Source organism: Octopus bimaculoides, chromosome 1 (genome assembly GCF_001194135.2).
Source record: "Octopus bimaculoides isolate UCB-OBI-ISO-001 chromosome 1, ASM119413v2, whole genome shotgun sequence".
Classification (NCBI taxonomy): domain Eukaryota; kingdom Metazoa; phylum Mollusca; class Cephalopoda; order Octopoda; family Octopodidae; genus Octopus; species Octopus bimaculoides.
In genome coordinates this window covers 129,313,016-129,337,585 of record NC_068981.1, presented here as the reverse complement: position 1 = coordinate 129,337,585, position 24,570 = coordinate 129,313,016, and the positions used below count along the sequence as shown (strand labels likewise).

The 24,570-nt window shown below is 34.0% G+C and overlaps 3 protein-coding genes across 4 annotated transcripts in view; 2 read left to right on the top strand and 1 right to left on the bottom strand.

The window, feature by feature from the left end:
• The first annotated feature begins 3,518 nt into the window (after positions 1–3,518).
• On the top strand, positions 3,519–10,743 carry LOC106878191 (zinc finger protein 239). 2 transcript variants are annotated; one of them, XM_014927347.2, is made up of 3 exons: positions 3,519–3,613; positions 5,027–5,580; positions 7,795–10,743. In XM_014927347.2, exons 2-3 carry the CDS (start codon positions 5,157–5,159, stop codon positions 8,406–8,408), a joined length of 1,038 nt encoding a protein of 345 aa, XP_014782833.1. In that variant the 5' UTR covers positions 3,519–3,613; positions 5,027–5,156; the 3' UTR covers positions 8,409–10,743. The 2 variants fall into 2 exon arrangements, with proteins under 2 accessions (XP_014782833.1, XP_014782826.1); XM_014927340.2 differs by having other exon boundaries at positions 3,523–3,787.
• Positions 10,744–12,632: 1,889 nt separating this feature from the next.
• Positions 12,633–19,543, bottom strand: LOC106878178 (meiotic nuclear division protein 1 homolog). Its single transcript, XM_014927321.2, has 6 exons — positions 19,237–19,543; positions 18,352–18,417; positions 16,727–16,900; positions 15,181–15,288; positions 13,728–13,887; positions 12,633–12,806 (listed from the first exon to the last, which is right to left on the bottom strand). The coding sequence occupies exons 1-6, from the start codon at positions 19,237–19,239 to the stop codon at positions 12,700–12,702; spliced, it is 618 nt and encodes a 205-aa protein (XP_014782807.1). The 5' UTR covers positions 19,240–19,543; the 3' UTR covers positions 12,633–12,699.
• The window catches only part of LOC106878161 (uncharacterized), a 26,323-nt gene continuing 21,180 nt past the window's right edge, over positions 19,428–24,570 (top strand). The window contains exons 1-2 of the mRNA XM_014927304.2: positions 19,428–19,639; positions 23,149–23,234. Coding sequence (XP_014782790.1) covers positions 19,540–19,639; positions 23,149–23,234 — 186 coding nt within the window. The 5' untranslated portion in view covers positions 19,428–19,539. The remainder of the gene's footprint in view (positions 19,640–23,148; positions 23,235–24,570) is intronic.

Below are 24,570 nucleotides of genomic sequence, written 5' to 3'. Positions count from 1 at the left end.
TGATGTAATCGACTAACCCCTTCCCACAAAATTTCAGGCTTTGTGGCTATAGCAAAAAGGATTGTTATCATTATTTAAGGCACTGAGCTGACAGAATTGTTTGTATGTTGCACAAACGGTTTAGCTGCATTTCTTCCAGCTCTTTACATTCTGAATTCAAATTCTGCTGTGGTTGACCTTTACCTTCCATCCTTATGTAGTTGATAAAATAAGGACCAGTTGGGACTGGGGTCGATGTAATCAACTAACCCCTCCTTCTAAGTTATTGGCCCCATGCCAAAATTATTATCATTTACGTATTATAGTAAGGCAGTGAGCTGGTACAAATGTTACTGTGCTGGAAAGGATGCTTGGCAGCATTTCTTTCACGTTTATGTTCTGAGTTCAAAGGCTACTGCCTTTGATCCTTTCAGGGTTAATAAAATAAGTACCAGTTGAACACTGGGGTCAAAGTAATTGAGTACCTCCCCCAACGTGTTGTGCGATTGAAATTAGTCAAAAGGATACTACCCTATTCCTAGCAAAACCTACAAGGTATTTACTTATAGGTGGATGACAAAAACAAAAGAAAAACAAGTGATGATATTGTATTCTGTAAACAATGAAAAGTAGCAAAAAGCTATGTTATCAGCGATGAAAGTTATGAGGAAATTTTTAAAAATTTAAAAAGTGCTGGCTGGCAAGTCCCCTCCCCCTCCCATTTTTCCATTTGCCGTCTCGTTGGCTGGCAGGCATGGTTGGAGAAGGAAAAATAGGGTAGAAGAAGCCAACTAATAATGCAGTCTACATGGAAAAATATATAGTAAATGTTATTGGTTTCACAACTAGCTACTATACTCAAGTATTGAAAACATCTTGCCAAGACATTAAGGACAAGGATGGAAGGAAGAAAAAAAACAACATTTTAACAATTTATAATTAATTGAGAACTCAAAAAAGATGATAGCAAATGATATGATGATTTATACATCTTAATGAAATGCCAACTAAATTAGCCAGAAATGTGCTAAACAGTACACTCTGTTCATAAGAGATTTTGCCAGAAATCATGACTCTGGTGCTACAGCTTCCTTCTCTTCAGTTTCTGTTTTTGATTTCTTAGATGGGCTGACATTGTCCCTTATGAAGTCATCTGGGCTCTTTTGCGTGGGCTGATCACATCGTCTTCGTTCTCTTTCTCATCATTTTCTTTGTTATTTGTCTCTTCTTTGTTATCATTACAATCCTCAACTCCAGATTCAGATTTGTCATTCGACTCAGAGTCATCCAGCTGTTCAGAACTGTTTACTTTGTCGGAATCATCTTTACCGTCTTTTTTATCTCCAGTCTTGTCATCTTAAGCATTCTTTTCGCTCTCCACTTCAGGATTTGGCCGTTTGTCTTTAGTGGCTGCCTGCATGTGGTCATGATTCTAGTGGTCCATTCACTAACTAATGGTAGCTTTCTCTAACTCAAGTTGTCACTAACTAACTTTTGCTTGAGGGTTCTTGCTTTTATAACTATCCAGAAGGATAGACATATCATTGAGAACAATGGATTTTGTTGGAGGCCTGTGATATCTTAATTCTAGCTTTGGGGAAGTAGAAGAGGTTAGAAGGGTCAAGTGGTGAAGACATTATTTCGGCCTAGCTAAGGCATCTGGCAAATGTAAACTGTCACAGAAAACTATTGTTCTACCATGAGAAAAGTTCTGTTGAAGCTTGGAGGAGAAATAAGCATCATACCAGCAAAAAGCAATGCATGGGTACATATCCTATAAGCTCGAGGGCAACAACAGCATTGACAAGAGGAGTAATCTCTCCTGGGCCTGCAATAGATACATTATATCCCACCTAGAAAGATATTCCTTCGCTATTCAGGAACAGGAAATAGCTACTAAATACTTGATAAACAAGGACAAAAATACCACCAAATCTCCATGTTGTGATAAAAAATGTTGGCTCTGCTATACCAGTGTGGAAGATATTACCCACATCATCAGCAGCTGCTCCCAAAAGTCTATGAGATACTACCTGCCCTTGAGGCATGATATAGTTACAAAGACTATTTATAATGCTATCTACAGGAAGGACTGCTCTGATGTATACATCAAAGGCATATCAGAACCAGCAGGTATTCACACCTTTAAAAACAAGGAATACTGGTGGAACACCCCAATAAAAACATCAATTCGGTGCAAACATAACAGACTTGATATTGTTCAGTGGGACAGGGAAAAAAAGTCTTGCACTGAATGTACAATCAAAAGTCCAGGAAAAAGAGAACATTTATGGTGAATTATTGCAAAACTTATAGCTCTTGTACCTTGATTATGAATTCTCATTTGTACCTATTATTATGAATGCATTAAGTAATGTACCAACAAATTCACACAAAAACCTAAAAATACTCAATTTCACAGAGGAAGAGCAAAAGAAACTGATAGAGGATTCTCCAAATCCGATTTATTAATGGCACAGTGAAGATTTGTAAGACATTCCAAAGATTCTCCATTTGAGATTCTTATATGAATTGATGCACACACTTGGGGGTATGCACTGACAGTTCAATCAACTCCACCACATATTTACAAACACCAGGAACTCTTTTAACTAAAAAACTCTCGTCAATTTGTTAGCAGCCGGCTTGAACTCTCTCAAGAATTTAAATAAAACTCAAAGAAAAATCATCCCCCACACACACAGTAATTTGAGACAGAGAAGAGAAACTGTGTACAGTTGTGGAACTCAGCTGGCCAATTTATGTGTTAACATAGAGCTAAAGATCAGCAAAAAAGAAAATACCTATGCTGAACTATTGAGGAATCTACAGCTACTCCATCTAGATTACAAGTTTAGGTTTATACCTGTAATTATTCAGGCACTGGAATATGTAACACACTGCCTAAATACCAATCTCGAGAAATTCGGTTTCTCAAAACCAAGAAGGAGAAAGCTGATTCAAAGACTACAGATCCAATCCATCACTGGAACTGTAAAAATCTGTGAAACTTTCCAGAAGTTTATCATTTAAGTATGTATGTGCATGTCTGGACATGCAACCATATGCATGAGAATACATACATAAAACTAAACATAGAAATCTGAACACACACACACCCTGTTGATGTTGAAATTCCAGTGAAAGGGCCTTGGATCTAGGTTAGAAACTAACTTTTTCTCTATTGGCAAGAAATGTTGAAATATAACTGAATAATGGTATACATAATGCCAAGAAAGGGCTAAATAAAATTGAAAAATATACTAGTTCTCGTGCCAAGTAGTAGATTCAAAATTTTACTACTTAATAGGCAACAATGTTAAGTATTTGCAGATGTTAGTAGTGTTCATGTTTCCCTACTCTATAAGGCACGCTAATTAACGAATATATTTCATTAATGAATGACGTCAGATTTTATGAAGTTTCCAGATTTTTGTCAACATTAATATTAATACACTTCTTCCACTTCAGAAATAATTTGGTGTTAGAGGTAAATACAAAGAAGTCATGCATCTAAGGAAAAGATTTTCACAAATGACTTATTAAGCGTTACACCGATAACAACCGGATGTCTGCTAACAAAAATCGTACATATCAAACAGTTGCAACTTGTATGAATTTTTCAATGAATTGCGTAAGTAAACAGAAGATAGAAGCAACGAGCGGCATGTAGCAATAGGATATAGATTATGTACTTCATCATCAACACCAGCATGGCACGTGTCAGTTTTCATTGGAGTGCAGCAGTAAACTTCAATAATGACCGCTCAGCTGTTTGTTTTCTCTCAACAATCCAGCAGTGATAATGGTTTGACATTGTTTATTTGTATTGATATTACATGCTGTCTGAGGTTCAAATAACATCCACCCGGGCGGTTTTATTTCCATTTGATGTTATTGTTCCAGTTACTATTCATTTCTGGGAAGTTAGCCACAAACGCTTCCTCTTACAAACCAACACATTTTTTTCTGGGCAGGTCATATTTTGTTTTGTATCAACTGCATCTGCCGCTAATATTATACGGGTAGTAACTAAGAACTTTTAAAGTTAACTTTCGAGCAATTTTTGAATAAACTTAGATACCAGGGAGCACATGATTCAATTTTACGACTTTTATAAACTTTTTAGTAACCAGAATACAAATTTATAGGTCATTTTTGATATTAGTAAAGATATTTACTAACATCAAGGCACAAAAATCAACACGAAGTAGAGAATCTAAACCAGAGGAGAGACAATTTAAAGGGAACAACGACTGATTGCAAATTGCACACTTGTCACAATCAAATTCGCAGGTGCTGTTTTTACAAAGATACGAGACTTAAAAATGTCTAAATTAGCTATGAAAATGTAAAAAAAATAACAAATTAGAATTACATCAAAGTAATGAAATCGAATCAATCATTTGAAGAAAAGCAACAAATATATGTCCAAATGATAAAAATATTTAATTTTCTAAAGAAATAAGTTAAAGGCAAAATGTTATATTTTTATAATTCTTGCTGCTCGTCGTAGGTAATGTTTTTTTTTTACATAACTTAAAAAAGTAAGTTAATTATAAATCGGGATTTTAAAAAAGATTAAAGTACCTGCACAATTTGATTCTGTGCTAAAATCTGCCAAATAAGACATTAAAAAAAAAGCTACTTCTTAGCATTTACTGCGTTTTTTTTTTCAACACCGATATTTTACTGGTATACTATTTAATTTTAGAGGAAAAGCAATGCTAAACCCTGTATTATTTAAACAGATTATTGAATTCGATACCTCATAAGCTAGTGCATGTCTTTATCTTTCTAATATCTGTCTTTGTTCCCCCTCCTCCTCTTGAATAGCAGATGCTGTCTAAAAGAGTGTTGGGCATTCTGTTGTGTCAAAGGATAGAAAATTACTTGAAATAATGTTTTAATAGATATAATGATCTAATAGTCTTATATATGTATAAAAGTATTAGTTCTGTATTTATCATTGAAACCAATTAAGAATAGTCTATAGATTTGAAAGTTTAACATGTTTATCTAAAGTTAAGTTTATATTCTTTTATAGGAGAATATTTGTGATTCTCATCAATGTCAGTGGAAGAATATACTGAATAATGAAATCTTAAAATTCAAACCTGGATTTCTCATATTAACAGGAACCTATTTCTCCAGTTTCAGTATCAGTAGATTCAGCTATGAGTAAAAAATTTTCTTGTGAGATATGTAATGAAAGCTTTTCACAGTACACCATGCTAGAAGAACACAGTGAACAACATAATGATAAGAAATCCTATAAATGTGTTTACTGTGACAAGTCCTTCCCATCATCTTTGAAGCTTAGCAAACATATTGACAATGAAGAAGTGCGGACAAAGTCATTGAAGTGTTCCTTCTGTTATCTGACATTTTCAGAACCAACATGTCTTACCATTCACATGTTGACACATACTGATGAAAAGCTGTATAAATGTGATTTTTGCACTGAACGATTTACAACAGCCACCAGTGCCAAACTTCATGAGGGACTTCATCTGACTGACAAGCCTCACAAGTGTGGACTATGTTACAGGTCTTATGCTGATGCAAGTCAATTAGCTAAACATTTCAAAGTTCATACAGGTGTGTAACAACTGCATTCTAATTCAACAGAAAAAATATTTTTGTTAATAGAATAATAGTAAACTAGGGATACTAGAACATCTCTTGTACCATGAAATGCTCTAGTGTCCCATCACAATCATCAATTATATTTTTTCCAGCTACTCCCACCCATCTTTGTATAATGCAGGGTGGTTTTGTATCTCTTCAATAGTAAGACACCTGGGATCCCCCCCCCCCCCATCACACTTTAGCCTCTCAACAACTGCCATAGAACCATCACTCCTCCTCCATTTAATTGAGGAGGGCTTTTGAAAACTTTTTTCTTCCTTGTCCTTTTCTTGTCTTGCATATTCCTTTATGACCTCACTAGTGTTAGTAGCATGAAAAAAAAAACATCCAGTACACACTTCTTTCTCCACTGACACTCTCATGCTAGCTATTATAATAAAGATATACATTCTTCTTTGTTTGTTTTTATGTCTGTTTTTCCATGCTAGTATGGGTTAGATGAACATCTTAGCAAGGAATTGTTTTACAGACAAATACCCTTTCTGTTACTAACCCTTACCTGTTTCTCAAGTAAGGGGTCTCTTATTTCACATGACTTTAAAGGCACAAAGCCAGTGCATGATTTGTTAACTGGAGAAATAACATCACTACTTCAATTTTTAGAGAAGAAATATAAACGAGCACAAAGACACTCATGTGCCTACCAAGTCCACTCATAAGGCTTTGATCAACCTGAGTCTGTAATAGAAGACACTTGCCCAGGGTGTGGCACAGAAGAACTGAATCCAGAATCAAGTGGTTGGGAAGTGAACTTGTTAACCACACAGCCATTACGAAGTTCATACACACACACATACGATCTAGCATGTATATATGGGACTACATTTCTTCATGTGTCAGCTTCCTGTTTAACAAAATATCTACCTGTGAATAATTTTTCCTTTCCTCTTCCTCACAGGCTAGTTATTTCATCAGTCACTTTTAGAGAGTGATAAAAGGAGCAGTTTCAGTTACATAAATACATGTACAGCACTTAGCAGTATTATTATTAGCTTTATTATGTTGGTCATATTTCTAAGTAGAAATCAGTTACAAGACTACTATTATGCTTCATTAAGTCAAAATAGGTCAAAATGTGTAGATTTTATGTTATATAACCTAAGCAATATGTTTCATATAAAATAATCATTATCATCATTTAACATCTGTTTTCCATGCTGGCAGGGTTAGATGGTCTGACAGGGGCTGGCCAGCTGAAGAGCTGCCTGGGCTCCATATCAGTTTTGGCATGGTTTCTATGGCTGGATGCACTTCCTAATGCCAACCACATTACAGAATGTATCGGGTGCTTTTATGCAGCACTAGTACAGGTGCCTTTTTATGTGGAAATGGTACAAGTGCTCTTTACATGGTACCAGCACTCATGAACCCACAAGATTAGGATTGCTCAGCTGAAGAGGGATGCAGGAGACACGCCTGTATGCAAAGACAACCAAGATTTTATTTAGCTTGATGTGTCTTCTCAAGCATAGCAAACTTCCAGAAGTCTCGGTCTCTTGTCATCCTGTCTGTGAGGCTCAATGCCTGAAGATCTTTTTTCATGACTTCGTCCCATATCTTCCTGGGTCCACTCCTTCCACACATTACCTCCACAGTTAGAGATTGGCACTTTTTGAGAAATATTTCTTTGAATATCTTATTTAAGACTTTTGTGATAGTTACTTTATAAATTAACAAAAGCATGCTTTTTTTCATTTTGGGACTTGGTAAATGGTTTGATCTAACAGTGTATTGAAACGCATCAAAATACCAATTGAAGACATGCATCATCATAATTTCTTTTATTTTTCCATGTTGGCATGTACTGGATAGGGTTCTCAGCATTTTCCCACCTATTGAAGTCCTTCATCATCTAACACAACCAGCAACAGAAAAAAAATCTACCAGTCTTTGCTGTTGATGCGTATAATACAGAGCAACAGAAAACACCTCCACCAGTCTTTGTTCTCATATATGTTATACATTATATTTTCTTTTGTGTTGTAATTACATATTAAGAATCAAAGTCTTTCATTGTATATTTATCACGGGATGGCTGATATTTTAACCCATTGTATTTCTTTTTATAAAAGCAGCAAATATTTGTATTAGAATATTTTATTGAAGAGAAATTTGTGGTGATGTTGATGATTTAAATTGTTGTTCTTTTTTTTTTTAATATAGGTATAAAACCCTATAAATGTGATTATTGTGATCGTACATTTTCAAAATCCAACAAACGGACTATTCATATGAGATCTCATACTGGTGAACGACCCTATAAATGTGCATACTGTAACAAAGGATTTGCAGATTCAGATAAGCTGAACATACATATTCGTACACACACAGGTGAAAAACCATACGTGTGTGAATATTGTCAACGTGCATTCACACGTTCTGACAAACGCAATCAACACACACGTAATGTACACAAATGGGAACTGGCTGCAAAGTTTAGTTATCGACCTAACCAAGGACTTCAACTACTGAAAACTGCCAGCAGTGAACTTCCCTGTAATGAGAGTAACTTTCAACTGCCTGATTCAGTACCAAATCAACTTTCTCAGCAGGATCATTCTGCTCAAGTTGGTAAGCAGATAATCAAATCTCAGTCACAAGACAATGACTTTTTTCAAATATTACTGACTGATCAAAATCAGAATAGTTCCAAATATTCTAATCAGCAGCAAATAGTAACTTCGTCTTTATCTCAAACATCAACATTTTCTCACACATCTGTACTGAACTCTATCACAGCTGATAAGCTCAATTCCAGTATTTCATCAGAAAGATAAACTTATCTCCTTTTGTAAGTGTACAGAAATATAGAAACCATTCACTCTGCTTATACACAAAGACTAAGATAAAAATATTTAAGTTCTCAATGTTTTTATCAAAACCATTTATTTCATCTTCATTTAAACATTTGTTTTATAATCTGGATCAAGAGATAATATACTTGTTTCTCTAGATTTAAGTTGGTGAGGGTAATTTAACTTGTGAATAAGATGCTAGCCTTTTGTAGTGTAGTATTAAGATACAGTTCTAGTATGATTGGAAGTGCATTGACGAACCTCTAAATTACTGCATCTAACATTCAGTCTCTATTTTCTAATTGGTCTAAGTAATTGCTTTATTCATCTCAAAAGAATAAATGGGTTGTTCTACATAAAATACGAGCCAAAATATCAACCTTGAACCTTGTTAACAATTATTAATCCTAATATATACTCTTACCTCAGTGGCTACTAGGTCTAAATCATAATTATTTTATATATATCAGATCGGTGAAGATACAGGATGACATTATACATAAATACAAAAGCTTAGTATCTTCAGACTGTTTTTGTTAACTATATTCTATATGTTAGAGAAGTAGGATGCAATACAGATTAAATACTAGCTGAAGATTCATTGATAATGGAAAAACAGCTTTTGGTTTGTTGTCTATTGCAAACTGAAAATATTGAGTTAAAACTGCTGACGTGTCAGAGATGAGGCAAATACTTCATATCTTTGTTCTTTTAACAGATCTGATATGCTTTTCCATCCATTGGTCATCCTAATTCCCAGAAGGTTTATTTATTTTACTACTAGATAGACTTCTGGTTGTTATCTAATCCTATGTCAGCTCTGACTGAATACACTAATAATCAAAGGAGTTTTGGCTGTGAGCATCCTATTTTTTTCTTTTCAGACAGTATATTTAGGACTTCAGTATGTCTTGCCTTTCTAAAAGTGGGGTGTGATGAGGGAAATTTAGCTACTATTTCTTGCATGTTTAGCACGGTTGCCTAAAAATTCAAACTAATGTTAATATGAACATATATTCTTTGGGTCAAGTTTATCTGTATCTCCTATTATCAGAAATCACATTAAAATATTTAAACTATTTTTGGTTTAATTATTGTTTTGAGAAGGGTGATGTATTGTTATGTACAACATGATAAATTCATATTACATACTAGAACAAAATGTCTTATGCTGGGTTTCTGAATTTTTTTCACAACACACACAAATATTACTTGTTTGGTAATTTTAGTTCAAGTGAGTTCTAATCACCCCTGTTCTGACTTCTTGCATCCAAACTGGTTGCCATCAATTCACATTTCACAGCAGTTCTTTATTCTGTTCTCAACATAACTATTCAATAGTAGTCATTAAGTCATCAAACTCACTGAGCCATGACAGGTTGCTTTGATTGTTAATGCATTGTACCGTAGAGTTAGTATCCACTAACAATTTTCTTGGTTTAATCATGTTTAATGTCAATCTTAATTTATGCTTTTCTTCCTGGTTTCAAACAAATTTTTAAAAAATTTGAGACCACCTTGACATAGCAATTCTAATGGTATATGCATCTAACATGATTGAGTGCAAAAAATATGATATACATGCACTTGATTTTTTTTAAAGTACAAAAATAAATATAATTTCATGCACCTAAGAAAATAAAATCTATAAAACTCATACTATACATTTGTATAATCACTGCATATGGTTTTTCTTGTATATAGTTAGATGAGAAAATATTTTTACAATGAGTAAAACATGACATTCTATAATCAATAATATCTCTGTTATTTCTTAATTTATTACTCTTCAAAATGGTGATATTCTCTTACTGGTTTTAGTTGTAAGACTGCAGCCATGCTGGGACACTGCCTTCAAGTACTTATTTTATCATTATCCATTTATTGAACTGCTGAGTTCAGGACATAGAGGGGTGCAAACGAACATATACTTATATGAAGGGTTCTCATCTTTCAAATTTCACTTTCAAAGTATTGATCAAACCAAGACTATAGTAGAAGCCACTTGCCCAAAGTGTTGTGTAGCATGATCAAACCTGGAATTATGTGGTGTCAAAGTGAATGCCATTAATTACTTTGTGAATCAAATCCATGAACTGTTTCAAATCATAGATCCAATCATTTGACTTACAGTATAAATGCTTGAGATATATGAATGTTATATCTTTTCTTCGTCACTTTTTTATGAATGACACATCTTTTCTAAACAGCCATGTAACTTATCTGGCTTTCTATAATACTCAGCAGCAGAAGTATATGTTGTAAGAATGAGTTTCAATATTTTTAATAAACTCCTTTTAAGGAAGTTATCAATATACATTATTGTTTGTGATATTTAACTTTTTCTAGCTTACTGAATTTTCAATTAACAAGATATTTAAAAAAAAAGTAAATATATGTGTCTGATAACCAGAAATGTCATTGTCATCTGCTTACTGACTACATTAAAGCATGGTAATATACTGGTTATTGTTTTCCACCCGTCTGTCATATTTAACCCTTTTGTTACCATATTTCTGTCAGCATATACTACCTTTGCTTCAATTAACTTTTGAAAGAATAGACAATATAGTAAAATAACTTTCTCATTATTAAGCTGAAGTCTGGAACAAATTTGCATAAAATTTCAATAATTTAGATACATTAAACTGTAAGTTTATATCATAGAACCTTAGGCAGTCTCAGGCGGGTTGGTATTGAAAGGATTAAGTGCTCTTAGTTGATCAATTGACTTCATTACTTATTTCTTATTTTATTGATTTCCAATTAGCTTTTTTGATGCAACACTTTTTTAACTGGCAATGCTGTCAAAGACACTCAAATATGCATGATGGGTTTCTGTAGTGTTTTCATCTACCAAATTTGAGTCATAAAGCTATGGGTCAACCCAAACCAAAACTATAGTAGAAAATAGTGATGGAAATTTAAACCTGCCTGATATAATATGGATATATGATAATTTGGTCTTTGCATTCAGCATGACCAGATAATATGGTAGACATGACAATGATATGAATGTATAGAGCACAGATTTATGATAAGTTATTAATAATAGCCATTTCTTACACATATATGAGTTGGATAAAAGATAATGGCGAGTACTTCAACCAGTAGCATATTATCATCATCATCATTTAACGTCTGTTTTTGATGCTGGCGGTTTGACCAGAGCTGGCAAACCAGAGAGCTTCACCAGGTTCCAGTCTGATTGGACATGGTTTCAATGGCTGGATGCTCTTCCCAATGCTGACCACTTTACTGTGTGTGCTGGGTGCTTTTATGTGACACCAGCACGGGTTCTTTTTATGTGGCACCTGTATAGAACTCTTGCAGGCCAAACCTCTTCACCAGGGGCAGTGGCCTTAATACTTCTACTCTGGAGTATGAGTCTTTTTGACCAAATGTTGATTAGGATGCATAACACTTGTAGAGTTAAATAAAAGACTAAGCCCACAGGAGATAAAAGCTATGAACTGTTAAAGAAAAAAGAGAAAGAAAAAAAGTAAGCAATTCTTGTGGACATAGCAGCAAAGGCTAAGAACAAATCTTATCTTTTACTTGTTTCAATCATTTGATTGCAGCCATGCTGGCACACCACCTGAAAGAATTTTAGTCGAACAAATCAACGTCATTTTTTTTCTTAAGTCTAGTACTTATTCTATGGGTTCTTTTGCTGAACCAGTAAGTTACAGGGATGTAAACACACCAACACCAGTTGTCAAGTGGTGGTGGGGGACAAACAAAGACACACTCACATGACAGGCTTCTTTCAGCTTCTGTCTATCAAATCCACTCACAAGGCTTTGGTCAACCAAAAGCTATAGTAGAAGGCACTTGCTGAAGGTGCCACGCAGTGAGACTGAACTTGAAGTGGTTGGGAAGCAAGCTTCTTATCACACAGCCATGCCTGCATCTATGGAGAAGAAATTTTTTGTAAACCAGGACAAAATTCATTACATTGCAAAAAAAACCCCATGTAAGTCAATAATGAAATAATGACAATCATGTCTGAATTAGAGATACAGTTAGTAAAGCCTGCCATGATATTTATTAACTTGAGTCTTAAAGACATAAGAACCTCAGGTACAAGCTGAATATGATGGGACCCATTGAGATATCCACATACTAATAAAACAATTTTCTATCTCTGCTAAGTCTGGTATTCACAGAATCTGTTACATTAAAAAAATTGGAACAATGCAAAAGTATATTTAAAAAAATATATTTTATTAATCAAAACCAAATAATCAGAAAAATTAAATAAAGCAATTTCTTATGAAATATAATCAAAATCTTCTGGAATGCCAAACTGTTTGTCAATTATGCGATCTTCAAATGCAAACTTTCTTTTAATCCAAGATTTTGTTGAAAATATATTGTCTGGAAAAAAAAAGTATTAAATAAAAACAAACACACACACACAATGTGTATATAAGTATTTTCACTTTCAGAGACTCCTATGCATGTACATATGAATATATGTGGTTAGGGCAGCGGACTCGCGGTCATAGGATCGTGGTTTCGATTCCCAGACTGGGTGTTGTGAGTGTTTATTGAGTGAAAACACCTAAAGCTCCACAAGGCTCCGGCAGGGATGGTGGCAAACCCTGCTGTACTCTTTCACCACAACTTTCTCTCACTCTTACTTTCTGTTTCTGTTGTGCCTGTAATTCAAAGGGTCAGCCTTGTCACATTGTGTCACGCTGAATATCCCTGAGAACTACGTTAAGGGTACACGTGTCTGTGGAGTGCTCAGCCACTCGCACGTTAATTTCACGAGCAGGCTGTTCCGTTGATCGGATCAACTGGAACCCTCGACGTCATAAGCGACGGAGTGCCAACAACAATATATATATATAAATATATATATATTTGTATCTGTGCATTTTCATATTTCTTAGTGCCTTAATCTGTGTTCACTGGTTGTAAACAATGGCCTTGTAAGCAAACGATGTCATTTGCTTGCAGCCCACCATGAAAGCATATCTAGGCTTCCTGACATGTTGCATGACCATTGTAAACAAAAAAGGCTTGTTTAACCAGAGTCATTTGTTTCCAATTTTCTGTGTAACCATGCCCAAGCTATTTGTCAGATTGGGAGATTATTACCTTGTATGGAAATAAGCAGGGCTTGGCATCAAGAAGGGCATCTGGCCTTAGAAAACTGTGACTCAACTTGTCAGAACCATGCAACATGGTAACAGATTTTAAGATGATGATGTCGATGATGGTGATATACATAGACTCTATTGTAAATATAATTTTACTTACTTAAACAAATTCTATCATTGTATTTCTTACCTGTCCACCTGTTAATTGTTTCTTTAGCCAATACGACCTGATTCTTTACCCCTTCAATGACATCAGGGTCACATTCTTGGTAGCAGTCAACTTCTGATATCAACCGCTTGTTTTCCTCTTTCTTTTTTTCCAGCTCTTTCAGAATATTGTCACGTTCTTCCTAAGAGAGAGAGAGAAAGAAAATTTTTTCTTATATTTTAATTTGCAATATTTTTAAAACATATATTTAGTTTTTCTGTGCTTGAGAAAATTGTCAAGCCATGCGAAATCATAGTGGTCAGTGCTGGTGACACATAAAAGCACTCATGTTGGCAATACAAAACAGCATCCATGCCAGTGACATGTAAAAGCGCCCATGCCAGTGACACATAAAAGGCACTCACTCATTCTTGAAGTGGTTGGCATTAGGAAGGGCATCCAACTGTGGAAATCAAGTCCAGTTCAGACTGGAACCTGGTGCAGCTCTTCAGCTTACCAGTTCCAGTCAAGCCATCTAACCCATGCCAGCATGAAAAGTGGACATTAAATGATGATAATGTTATTGTCATGAACCACCTAGATGTTCACATTAAAACAAAAATAACCTTAAATCAATATCACAACAGAAACTAATGGTTGTATTCTCAAATTAACGACATGTTGAAGATTTAACACTGATGCAAAATACAAGGCTATGAGATGCACAATGAAGGTTAAAGTTACTGTATAAGACTGAGTCTATATCCTGTGGAATGGTTTAATTAGCAATTCTGCTATGTAAATTAACCAGGTATGTTGTACTTAACTATTAAGGCCAGTGCTGGTGCCACTTAAAAAGCACCCAGTCTACACTGTAAAGTGGTTATCATCTGGAAGGGTATCAAGCTGTAAAAACCATGCCAAAACTGACCTTGCCTGTGTTGGTGCCATGTAAAAAGCACTCTGCAGAGTGGTTGGTGTTAGGAAGCGCGTCAAACCGTCTAACCCATGCCAGTATGGAAGGAGGACAATAAACAATGATGATGTACAGAGATGCATATTATTTCTTTACTAAATAATAAAGTATGCTCTTACAAAAAGTATAATAAAATTTCTGTTACCTTAAAAATCTCTGGCTTTATACTTCTCTAAGAAATCAATGTTTAATGTACAAGATGAATAGTGATTGTGTATAGTTAAAGAACTATGGGTTGAGACTGAAATTTGCTACTGTATTTAATACATGATATTCAAACCATATCATAGTACCTGAGGTAAGGTATGTATCTCTGCTTACTTAGCCTGTTTGAATGACAATAGAATTTACTTCTAATACATAGTTGAATAATTAGCAGGTGGAAATACATTCATATTGTAAAAACAATTGCTCCAAAAGTATATAATTTCCTAAATTTGAAAAAGAAATCATGTAAAACAATAAACTTGCCTAAAAACATTAACAATAAATATCAACACAAATGTCAAATTATATTACATTATCTTCTCTCTTTGTTTTTGATTCAGTCACTAGTTTCTCCAGTAATGCTTTTCTATTGAGAGTGTCTTCAGTTTTTTTATTTAAATCATTGATCTTCTTTTTCATCTGAAATAAAAGGCAGACATTGTTGTTTCATCAGATAAAACTATCAAAGTTGTCTAAGTGTCTTTAAATACTTAGGAATATATGACCATGTGGTTAAGAAACTACATTATTTATAGCAAGCTCATACTGCTGCTACATATAATACCCTTTAGGCAAGAATACTGTTCTGAAAAAGAATGAAGCAAGTAATTTTTTTTATGTGACTTACAGGATGAAAGACAGTAGCCATGACCGTTTTCAGTGCCTCTAAAACTGGTGGGAGGAAAGGAAGAAATAATCCTTAAACAAGAAATCTATGATACACACTACCTGTTTTAAAGTGATTTAAATAAAAACATTTTATCAAAATTTCATGTTAATTTATGTTCTAAATACATGGTATAGCAATGTTATTTTACTAAATTTGTCATTACTTTAAAAATTAATTGAAATAAAAAGCAGCATATTTCAATAGAAATATGGTAACAAAAGTGACAGATTAAATCTGCCACCCAAAGAACTGCAAGAGGAGAAAGTGAAGTTGAAATGTTATGAACGGTTGTATGATAAAGGCTGACCCCCCCCCCCCACTCATCTTGATATGATCTAACTTCAGAGGAAAGGGCAATAGACATACTAGCTGAAGACACAGAAGGAGAACATAATTTAACAGTAGTTAAATGCTTGAGTATGATTTTGTGAATATCTATTCTTAATGTTTGTATTGATTGGTTTGAATAATGAATTCAATAAAAATATCAGTGTGAGCATTTAATTATATTTCAATGCATGCAGTTTCCTATCAAAACTTTTGTCTAACAAGAAATATGTTATTAATGTTTTTGGGAAAAGTATGAATGTTAGAACTTTCCATCCTAATATTCTAGGACAGTAAGAATGATATATACAAATTTGATAAACCCAGAGAAAATTGCTGGCTTGTTCCTTAGGCACAATAAAAGACAAGCTCTTTAGTGGTGCCCTAATTAATAAATATTAATTACTTATTGTTGTACAAAGGTCTGAACTCATTGTGGTCAACAGTCTAATAACTTATAACAGCTGTACTTATTATTTTTTTTTTTTTATGTTAATTTTTGTATGGTTGTTAGAGAAAAAAAAGAGTAAAGCATATTTTTGTGACTACTTGAATAAGCTGGAGAACAGACTCATTAATTGATACGTTATAATGACATCAATGGATAAAAAAAATTAAGGTTTTCAGTGAGATATCAAGCCAGCTTTTCTGTGGTGGAAATTTGAGCATTGTTTAGAGCAGAGCTTCTTAAACTGGGTTGTGCAAGAGAAATTGAAGGGGTATCAGTCCGAGAGGTATGAAATGCAAATTTGATCTCGGCAGGATTTGAACTCAAAATTTAAAGGACCATACTCAATATCCACAACACATTCCATAAAACAACAACAACAATAATAATAGAAAATTTTAAAAAATCCTCACAGTTTGACTTGCTTTGCTAGGGAATGCCCAAAAATAGACAGAAGTTCCAATTTTGTCAGTGTCTACCATTCCATCATCAACAAGGCTTGTTAGAATTTCTTTCACAGACATTGAAGTAATTCCTTTTTCCTTCTGGCAGAGCTTTTCCAACTCCTTTAACTGAAAGAAGTCTTTCTACAAAAGAAACAGCGAAATTAAATTGTTACAACCTTCTCATGCTTTAAAATGAAACTTGAAAAAAAATTACACATCAGTTGAAAGGGCTTGGCAACCTTACTAGTGCTAGTGTCGTGAAAAGAGCAGCCTGTACAGTGGTCGTTAGGAAGGGCATCCCAGCCATTGAAACCATGCCAAAGCAGACACTGGAGTACACTGTAGTCCTTCAACTCATCAAACTATCCAATCCATGCCAGCATGGAAGGCAAACATTAAATTATATCATCTTCCTTGCATATATCCTTTATACTTGCTAGATGTAACTGCTTGCATTTGTTACCGATTCCCTGTAAAATTATTGGCCCTCTATTTCCCTTCATGTATTACCATCAAGCGCCAACTGTCCAAGTATATATTAACCTTACTTTTGAGAAACTTCACCTGTGACTTCTGAATGAAATGTCATATACAGTAAAAAAAAAAAATGAAAACCAAAATGTGCATTCAGTCAACAAAATACTAATATCCAGATGTTTCAAATTTACATTCAATATATTCTAAAAGAAAAAGTTCATCCTCAGAATACTGGCTCTCTGGAATTCTCTCCTTGTACTTGTTTTTCCAGCTGTTTAAGTAAAACGTTAACAGCATTAACTTCATCAGTCTTGGAGGAGTAGTGAAGGTCATAAGTACAACCTTGGCTGAGTAGTTTGCAACCTGCTTTGATACTTATGACAAGATTCTGAAATACTTATGATAATCTATGCCATTTTGTCAAAACTCAAATTAGGAAGTTGATTAAAATATCTTACAATAAAAACTCCATGAGCACATCTCCCCTCTCCACAGCATTTGATGTTCAAGGGAGAGGCAAAGGCTGATATAGCTTGGCATCAATGTTGTCGCAGGCGAACTTAGAATGTGCAGAGCTGTGCCTTCTAAACAGTGTGGCCTTACACAGATGTTAGAAGCTATTATTAATATATTTATTATTTTCCATATTTATTAACAATACAGTTGGGTTACTGAAGATCACCACATAAACTCTGTTCATTCTCTTCAAGATTCCCTAATTGCAGTTACAAATTTGTACAATTAAAAACAGAATTTCCTTCAGTCAGAATATAAAGAAATTACAGATAAATGCAATGGAAAAACACAATCTTACTTTATTCCAAATTAAGATAAGTAAGGATTAACAGGTAATTTTTATTTCATAGCATATACATACAGTATTTTATGGCATACATATATTTCCAGACATTATTTACATTTGACGGATATTTGTCCTCATCTTGTTTGTTGTAAGCAAGATGAGGACAAATATCCGTCAAATGTAAATAATGTACATAATTCCTCGTCTCTTAAATATAGAACTGTATTTCCAGATATATTAAACATTTAAAAATATTCTTTATTTATGAATTTAGCAATACTGAAAAAAAATTAAGACTTTAGAAAAACATTACCTTTTCAAAGAAGAATTCCATCATTCGACTTCTCTTTTCTTCAACACTCAGCCCTCTCTTTTTAGACTATATAATAGCAATAATAATATTACTGATATTAAAAACAACAACCCCCCGCCCCCCCAAAAAACAACTCAAGGTTACTTCAATGTATACAACACTTGGTTCACTTTCCACTCACATCAAATGTTGTTCAACATTCATACCACTAAGCCATGAGGGTGTTTCTGTTTTGTGGGGCGGAAGTCTTGCCGCGATGTAAAGTCAAATAATACTTATTTTGAGGAGTGCGTTTTAATATATTTCTGTTTTCTACAGACAGATTTATCTGCAAATGTGCTACTCTAAATATTTGATCAAAAAATGTTAATATATTGTCTCTGAAATCATTTATAAAGTAGAGAGACATACACATTTAATAAATGCAGTGCTGTCCTTTGCTGGAATTTTTCGGTGCAGTTTTGTACCGATTTGCTTTGCCTTACTCAAAGTTACAATTATGAATATATAGACATTTAAAACTTTTTAATTGAGTATATACTATAGCGTTAAAGTCGGCAGTGGTGAATACATAGTTGGGACAACAAAATGTAAAATTTAAGCGACAATAGTAAAACACTGCTACACATATTCTACTTGTGAGTGTTATCTCGATAGATATGACAGGAATTGTTTTCAATAGTTCCTTCTTTTATAAATTTTTATAAGACCGGCTGAGAATTAACTTTAGATTTAAGTTTTGATGTTCCTCCACTGTTGAATTGATGTCAGACATTATATTACAAGTATTGGGCTTTCACAAACTACAGCCTCTAATAGCAACTGAAACAGGAGATGCTCAGAAATTGAAAATAAAAGGAAAAGATAATAACAGGGAACACATACCATTCTTAATACAGTTTTTCAAATGTCAAATATCGCGCCTTTTTAAATAATTTCAAAATTCGCACCATGTATTACATTTACCGTGTTCCCAGAGGGATGTCTCACAGTCGATTTTCAAACGGTATTTTAAAATAGCAGCAATTAAAGAATAAAGTAAACTACTTCTTATACTTAACATAAAACATATAAAAAAAGGAGTGAAGAGTTGACAATTAAAAAAAATATCTGAATAACTTAATGATTAGAGCGTAATCACTATGGTACAGGGTAAATAAGGGAAGTAAGCCGTCATAGAGCTAGCTCATGTCGTCGCGAAAGGAGCGATTCAAAACCTACTCTCGCCGTACTGGCACCTGCGGTGGGATTGATGAACTTCGTCATCGACGGAGAGAAGATGAAATCGGTGAATATTGATACTGTTTTATTTTTCGTATGGAATAGAATTAGTATTGCGTTCGTATCCAACGATAAATACATGTATTATCTGCAGCTGTCTAATTAACGATACGCCGCTATAGAACTCTCGCTGCACCAACTTCAATTACATCATTATTTTCATTAAAATTCTGTCTCAGACTCCTTGTTTTGCGATTATTTTTGTTGATTAATCTACTTTTAACCTTAATCTTTGTATTATTTACTAATTTGTTATATTGCATCAGTAGCCACATTGTGTTTATCGGATCCTATTCAAATAAACTTTAGATTATTATAATGATTTTTGTCATTTAAAACCGTTTTTGATATGGTTCTAGTAAACTATTCCTTTAGTAACTAAATCGTTTTGGGTTTGAAGTAGTAGTGTTTTCTGTAAGTAGAAATGGAAAGTGTCAACAATAAAGTAAGAGTTCTTTTTTCAGTGACAGGATACTTTCATTTGCCTCTGTTGACCATATTATCTCCGTGCTGCCATCTATTTACTGATTCTTATAAACATCTTATTTTCCTCGCCTTTATCATTTTCTTTCAGATCCTACCTAATTCTTATACCAAAACATTAATTTCTTACAGCATTTCCACAATTTCTTCTAATTTTCGGTCTTCGCTGAAGAATTTGCGCTTGACTCACTTGTTGCAATAATCAAAATTAACTTCAATCTATTGCAATTGTCACGTCACTATGTTTTGTGCAGTGGTAAATCTTTGGCATTTTCTGTTCGCAGGCCGGTTTAAATTCTTGGATGGAATGCTTTATACGTGTTGCTAATGTATTAGGAGAGACATATTTTTGTTAGAATTTTCCTAGTTCCTAATCTTCAAGCTTCATACTTTTCTAAACAATTCGAATGAAGTTACTCTTCGTTGCGGTATCGGATTGAGTTCTACAGAAGGCTTTTTTTCCCGTCACTCTGTCAATTATAATCATTACTGCCGCGAATATGTATAACATATATGACTTGAGTTTTAACGAGTAAACAATTTATTCAATTTACCACTTGTTTACTGAATAAAAGCGCACAGTATCTAATGCTTACTATATAAACTTATAGAATATAATGCTAACCATGTGTCAGTTAACATGTCTTAATTTTTTAAGTGTGGTTGTATCCTGTAGTAAACACTTTTATGTAAAGTTATGGTTTATTGTTGTTGTTGTATCACTCGAGTTATCGAATATACCTATGAGCAAAGAAATATATTAGCATTGACTACCCCCATCTTTTTTCTTCAGGCCCGTTTAATGTCTTTCCTATTTTGAAGATGATAGGCTGTGATTTGAGGGAAATTTGGCTGCTATATCTATTAATTCGAACGATTATATAGTTTGTTTGTTTTTTTTTCACAACCTATAACCGTAATGATATTTAAATTTCTAGCATCATTATCGTCCTTATTGCTATCGCTTTTAACATGCGTTATATGTTTTTTGTTTATTTGTTTTTTAATGCTGACTGGAGTTAGAAGAGTTCTGCGATAGTATTGTTCATGTGATTCTGTTCCGTATTATCCCATCTGCTATCTTAGATTTTGTTCTACGTGTCTGTAGATCCTGTTTATGCGTGAGCGTTTGAAAATTTCATTTGCATTGATTCGTTTCTTAATATATTAAAAGTGCTAAATCGAGTTTTGAAAAAAAAAATTGGAGAGTAGTTTGCCATGTGGTATTTTTGTTGGAACCCTTCACATTCAGATTTCGAATTCTGAATAGTTCAACTTTGTGTTTCATTCTTCCAGGGTTTATACAATAATTGTTAGTCAAATATTGGTATCAGTATAATTGTGTATACCTGAACCTCAAATTTAAGCCTTGTCCCTATATGGTATTCAGTTACAGTTCTTTTTTTTTTTTCCGAGTTCAAGTCCCACCAAGGTCACCTTTGCGCATTACATCCTTCTAGGGTCGATAAAATAAAGTACCAGTTAAGAACTGGGGTTGATGCTATCGACTCCAGTACTTGACAGGTGCTTTATTTCACGTATCTGACCTTAGTATCAATGTTAAGGTTTTAAGAAGTGTAGGGATATTTTTTGTCTTGTTTTTCTTATTGATTCATAGAATAAATGCTGGTGGTATTCAATAAGTAAATATATAATTACTTTAATTAAGAAATGTGTTTATTATTAAATTGTCAGATTCCTACTAGCGTGGCATCAACAGTGTGGTTGTTCAGTGGATGTAACTAACATATTAATAACTGATTTAAAAGGTGGAATGAAATCATCAATGGTCATAATTGGTGTTGATTGACTAAAAGTTATTGATGAGAGAGAGAAACTAAATTGGGACGATGATTGAGCAGATGCAAACTTTGGATCCAGATATTAATTCAAGGTGCAATGCAAAAATGTTGCTAATAATGGCTAACCAGAAGGTGTCAGATGTGGCACCCAACAAGCAGAAACCTTCATCATGCCAAGTTCATTGCGCAGAATGTTCTCAACTCTCACAGGATATGCTAACTGCATTAGCTATGTAATTTTAGTCAGTTGCCTCTCATCTATCACCCTGTTTTCCTTGGTGGAGGCAGTTGCAGGACATCCAGATCTTGGGTCATCTTAAGGATTCTCCCTTCCCTTCCTTAATTCAGCTGCCCACTTTTGCACTGTTGATAAAGCTAGAGAGTCATCCTCTAATGTAGGAAGCACATCAGGATGAATGTCCTTGGGGACTAAACCTATTTTCTGCAGGTACTTGATAACACCACAGAAGTCACTACTAGTTACTTTTGAAGCCTTCTTTGAAGAGTCAGATGTCAGTTTATTTGAAAAGAAACAATGCAATTATTAGTAAGAGTTGAAGTGAATGCATGCAAGATTTCACGGCATTAGGAAGGGCATCCAGCTGTAGAAACTCTGCCAAATCAGATTGGAACCTGGTGTAGCCATCTGGTTCACCAGTCCTCAGTCAAATCGTCCAACCCATGCTAGCATGGAAAGCGGACATTAAACGATGATGATGATGATGAACTTTTCAGCCACCCTTGTAAGTACTAGTTCAATACAGGAATTGATATAATCAACTGCAGACTGATGTACATTGTTTGAGCATGGTGACTAATTGTTCAGTAATGGGCAGTTGCTATATAATGTAAACCTATAAAAGCCTACACATCTGAAAAGATGAGCAACATAAGCAAATGAAGTGGGGGGCTAACAAAAAGTTAAAAGGAATGTCAGATGAATAGAATATTAATGGTTTTGAGTTTTCATCAGCTAGGTCTGTAATGAATAAACTGATGAGATGGTTAATTAACTATACATAAGTACAGGGCTGTGATAGAGACAGGATTAAGTTTTTGTGTTTCTGAAAATTAAAATACGTGAACTTTGTGTGTTTATAAAAGATGTGGTTAATGGAATGAAATTAATGTGATATTTTTCTGTTTTCGCAAATTTTGTTTTGAGTCAATTGGTTTTCTGTGAAAAATAAGGTTATTGACACTACCATCTTTACTTTTTTTTCTTTTGTAGTCATTCGTAAAGAAAAAAGAGACTGGATACTTAATTCTAAACGCTTTCGCTATGATGAACCAACGGATGAGATATCTGAGCAAGAGGTATGATCATAAGGAGAGGCAGTTTTTGAATATTTTTTCTTGTTTTATAAGATAAAAATTATGCAATATTTTATTTAATTTTTTGTTTTCTGCATCTTACAAGACAATATGGTCATCAAAACCACATCAATTCTGTGCTAATATAGACAGGAACTGTTTGGGGCTTAATTCTTTTTGTTTCATTTGTTTTTGTTAATATTTTTGTGTATTGATTACTCTTACTTTCTAAAGTTTGGTTTTTAAAAATTTCAATTTCTCCTGCATTTTTATTTTTCATCTTGGAATGGCCATGGTATTAAGAAGTTCACTTGGCAAGTACATTGTTTTAAGTTTGATCTTATTGGGGTCACTTTGAGCAAGTGTCTTTTACTATAGCCTTGAGTTGACTAAGGCCTTCATTATCATCATCATCATCATCCTTTAATGTCTGTTTTCCATGCTGGCAAAATTTGGTTGACTGAAATTGTATGGAAGCCCATCATATATATATATTGGAAATAGGTGAGGGTTGTCAACATGAAGGGCATCTGGCCATTAAAAAAATCAACCTCAACAAAGGCTGTCTGAACCATGCAAGTATGGAAAAGTGGATGTTGAAATGATGATGATACATGTGTTTGCTTTCATAACACTTAGGCAGTACTGACATTTCTTAACGTGCTGTAGCTCCAGTTCAACATATGAAAACTAGCAGAATAAAGTTCCTTCCTTAAAAGGTTGGCATCAAGAAGGGTTTCTGGCCATGATAATAGAACATCAATAAGCTTCATCCAACCCATAGCAGCTTGGAAAAATTGGATGTAAAAATTATGTCAATGACAAATTCACCCCAAGTTATTATCTTTTTTGAGTTAGATTTCAGTAAGATTTTTCATAATTCCTCTATATTTCTTTAATATTTATATGAACTTGTATATTATAAATGATAAAATTTTGTGCATTTCAGTATGAAAATATATACAAACAGGGGTTGGACAAAATAATGGAAACACCTAGCATCATAGCATCATAATTTTGAATATCTATAAAACTGTCAAAAGCTTGTTTATTTTTATGTTTTTTGATTTATTATTAGTGTTGCTTAATATGTTTTGCTAAAATTGTTGTTTCTTTTCAGACATCATTAGAAAAAGGTAATTAAAATTCATTAAAATGACAGATCTATCAGACTTTCAAAGAAATCAAATTGTTGGTGCTCATATGGCAGAGGCTAGCGTAACAAAAACAGCCAAAATGTTTGGTGTATTAAGAAGTACTATCTCGAAAGTAATGACAGCCTTTGAGAAAGAAGGAAAAACCTCCTTGTCGAAACAAAACTCCGGAAGAAAACCAAAAC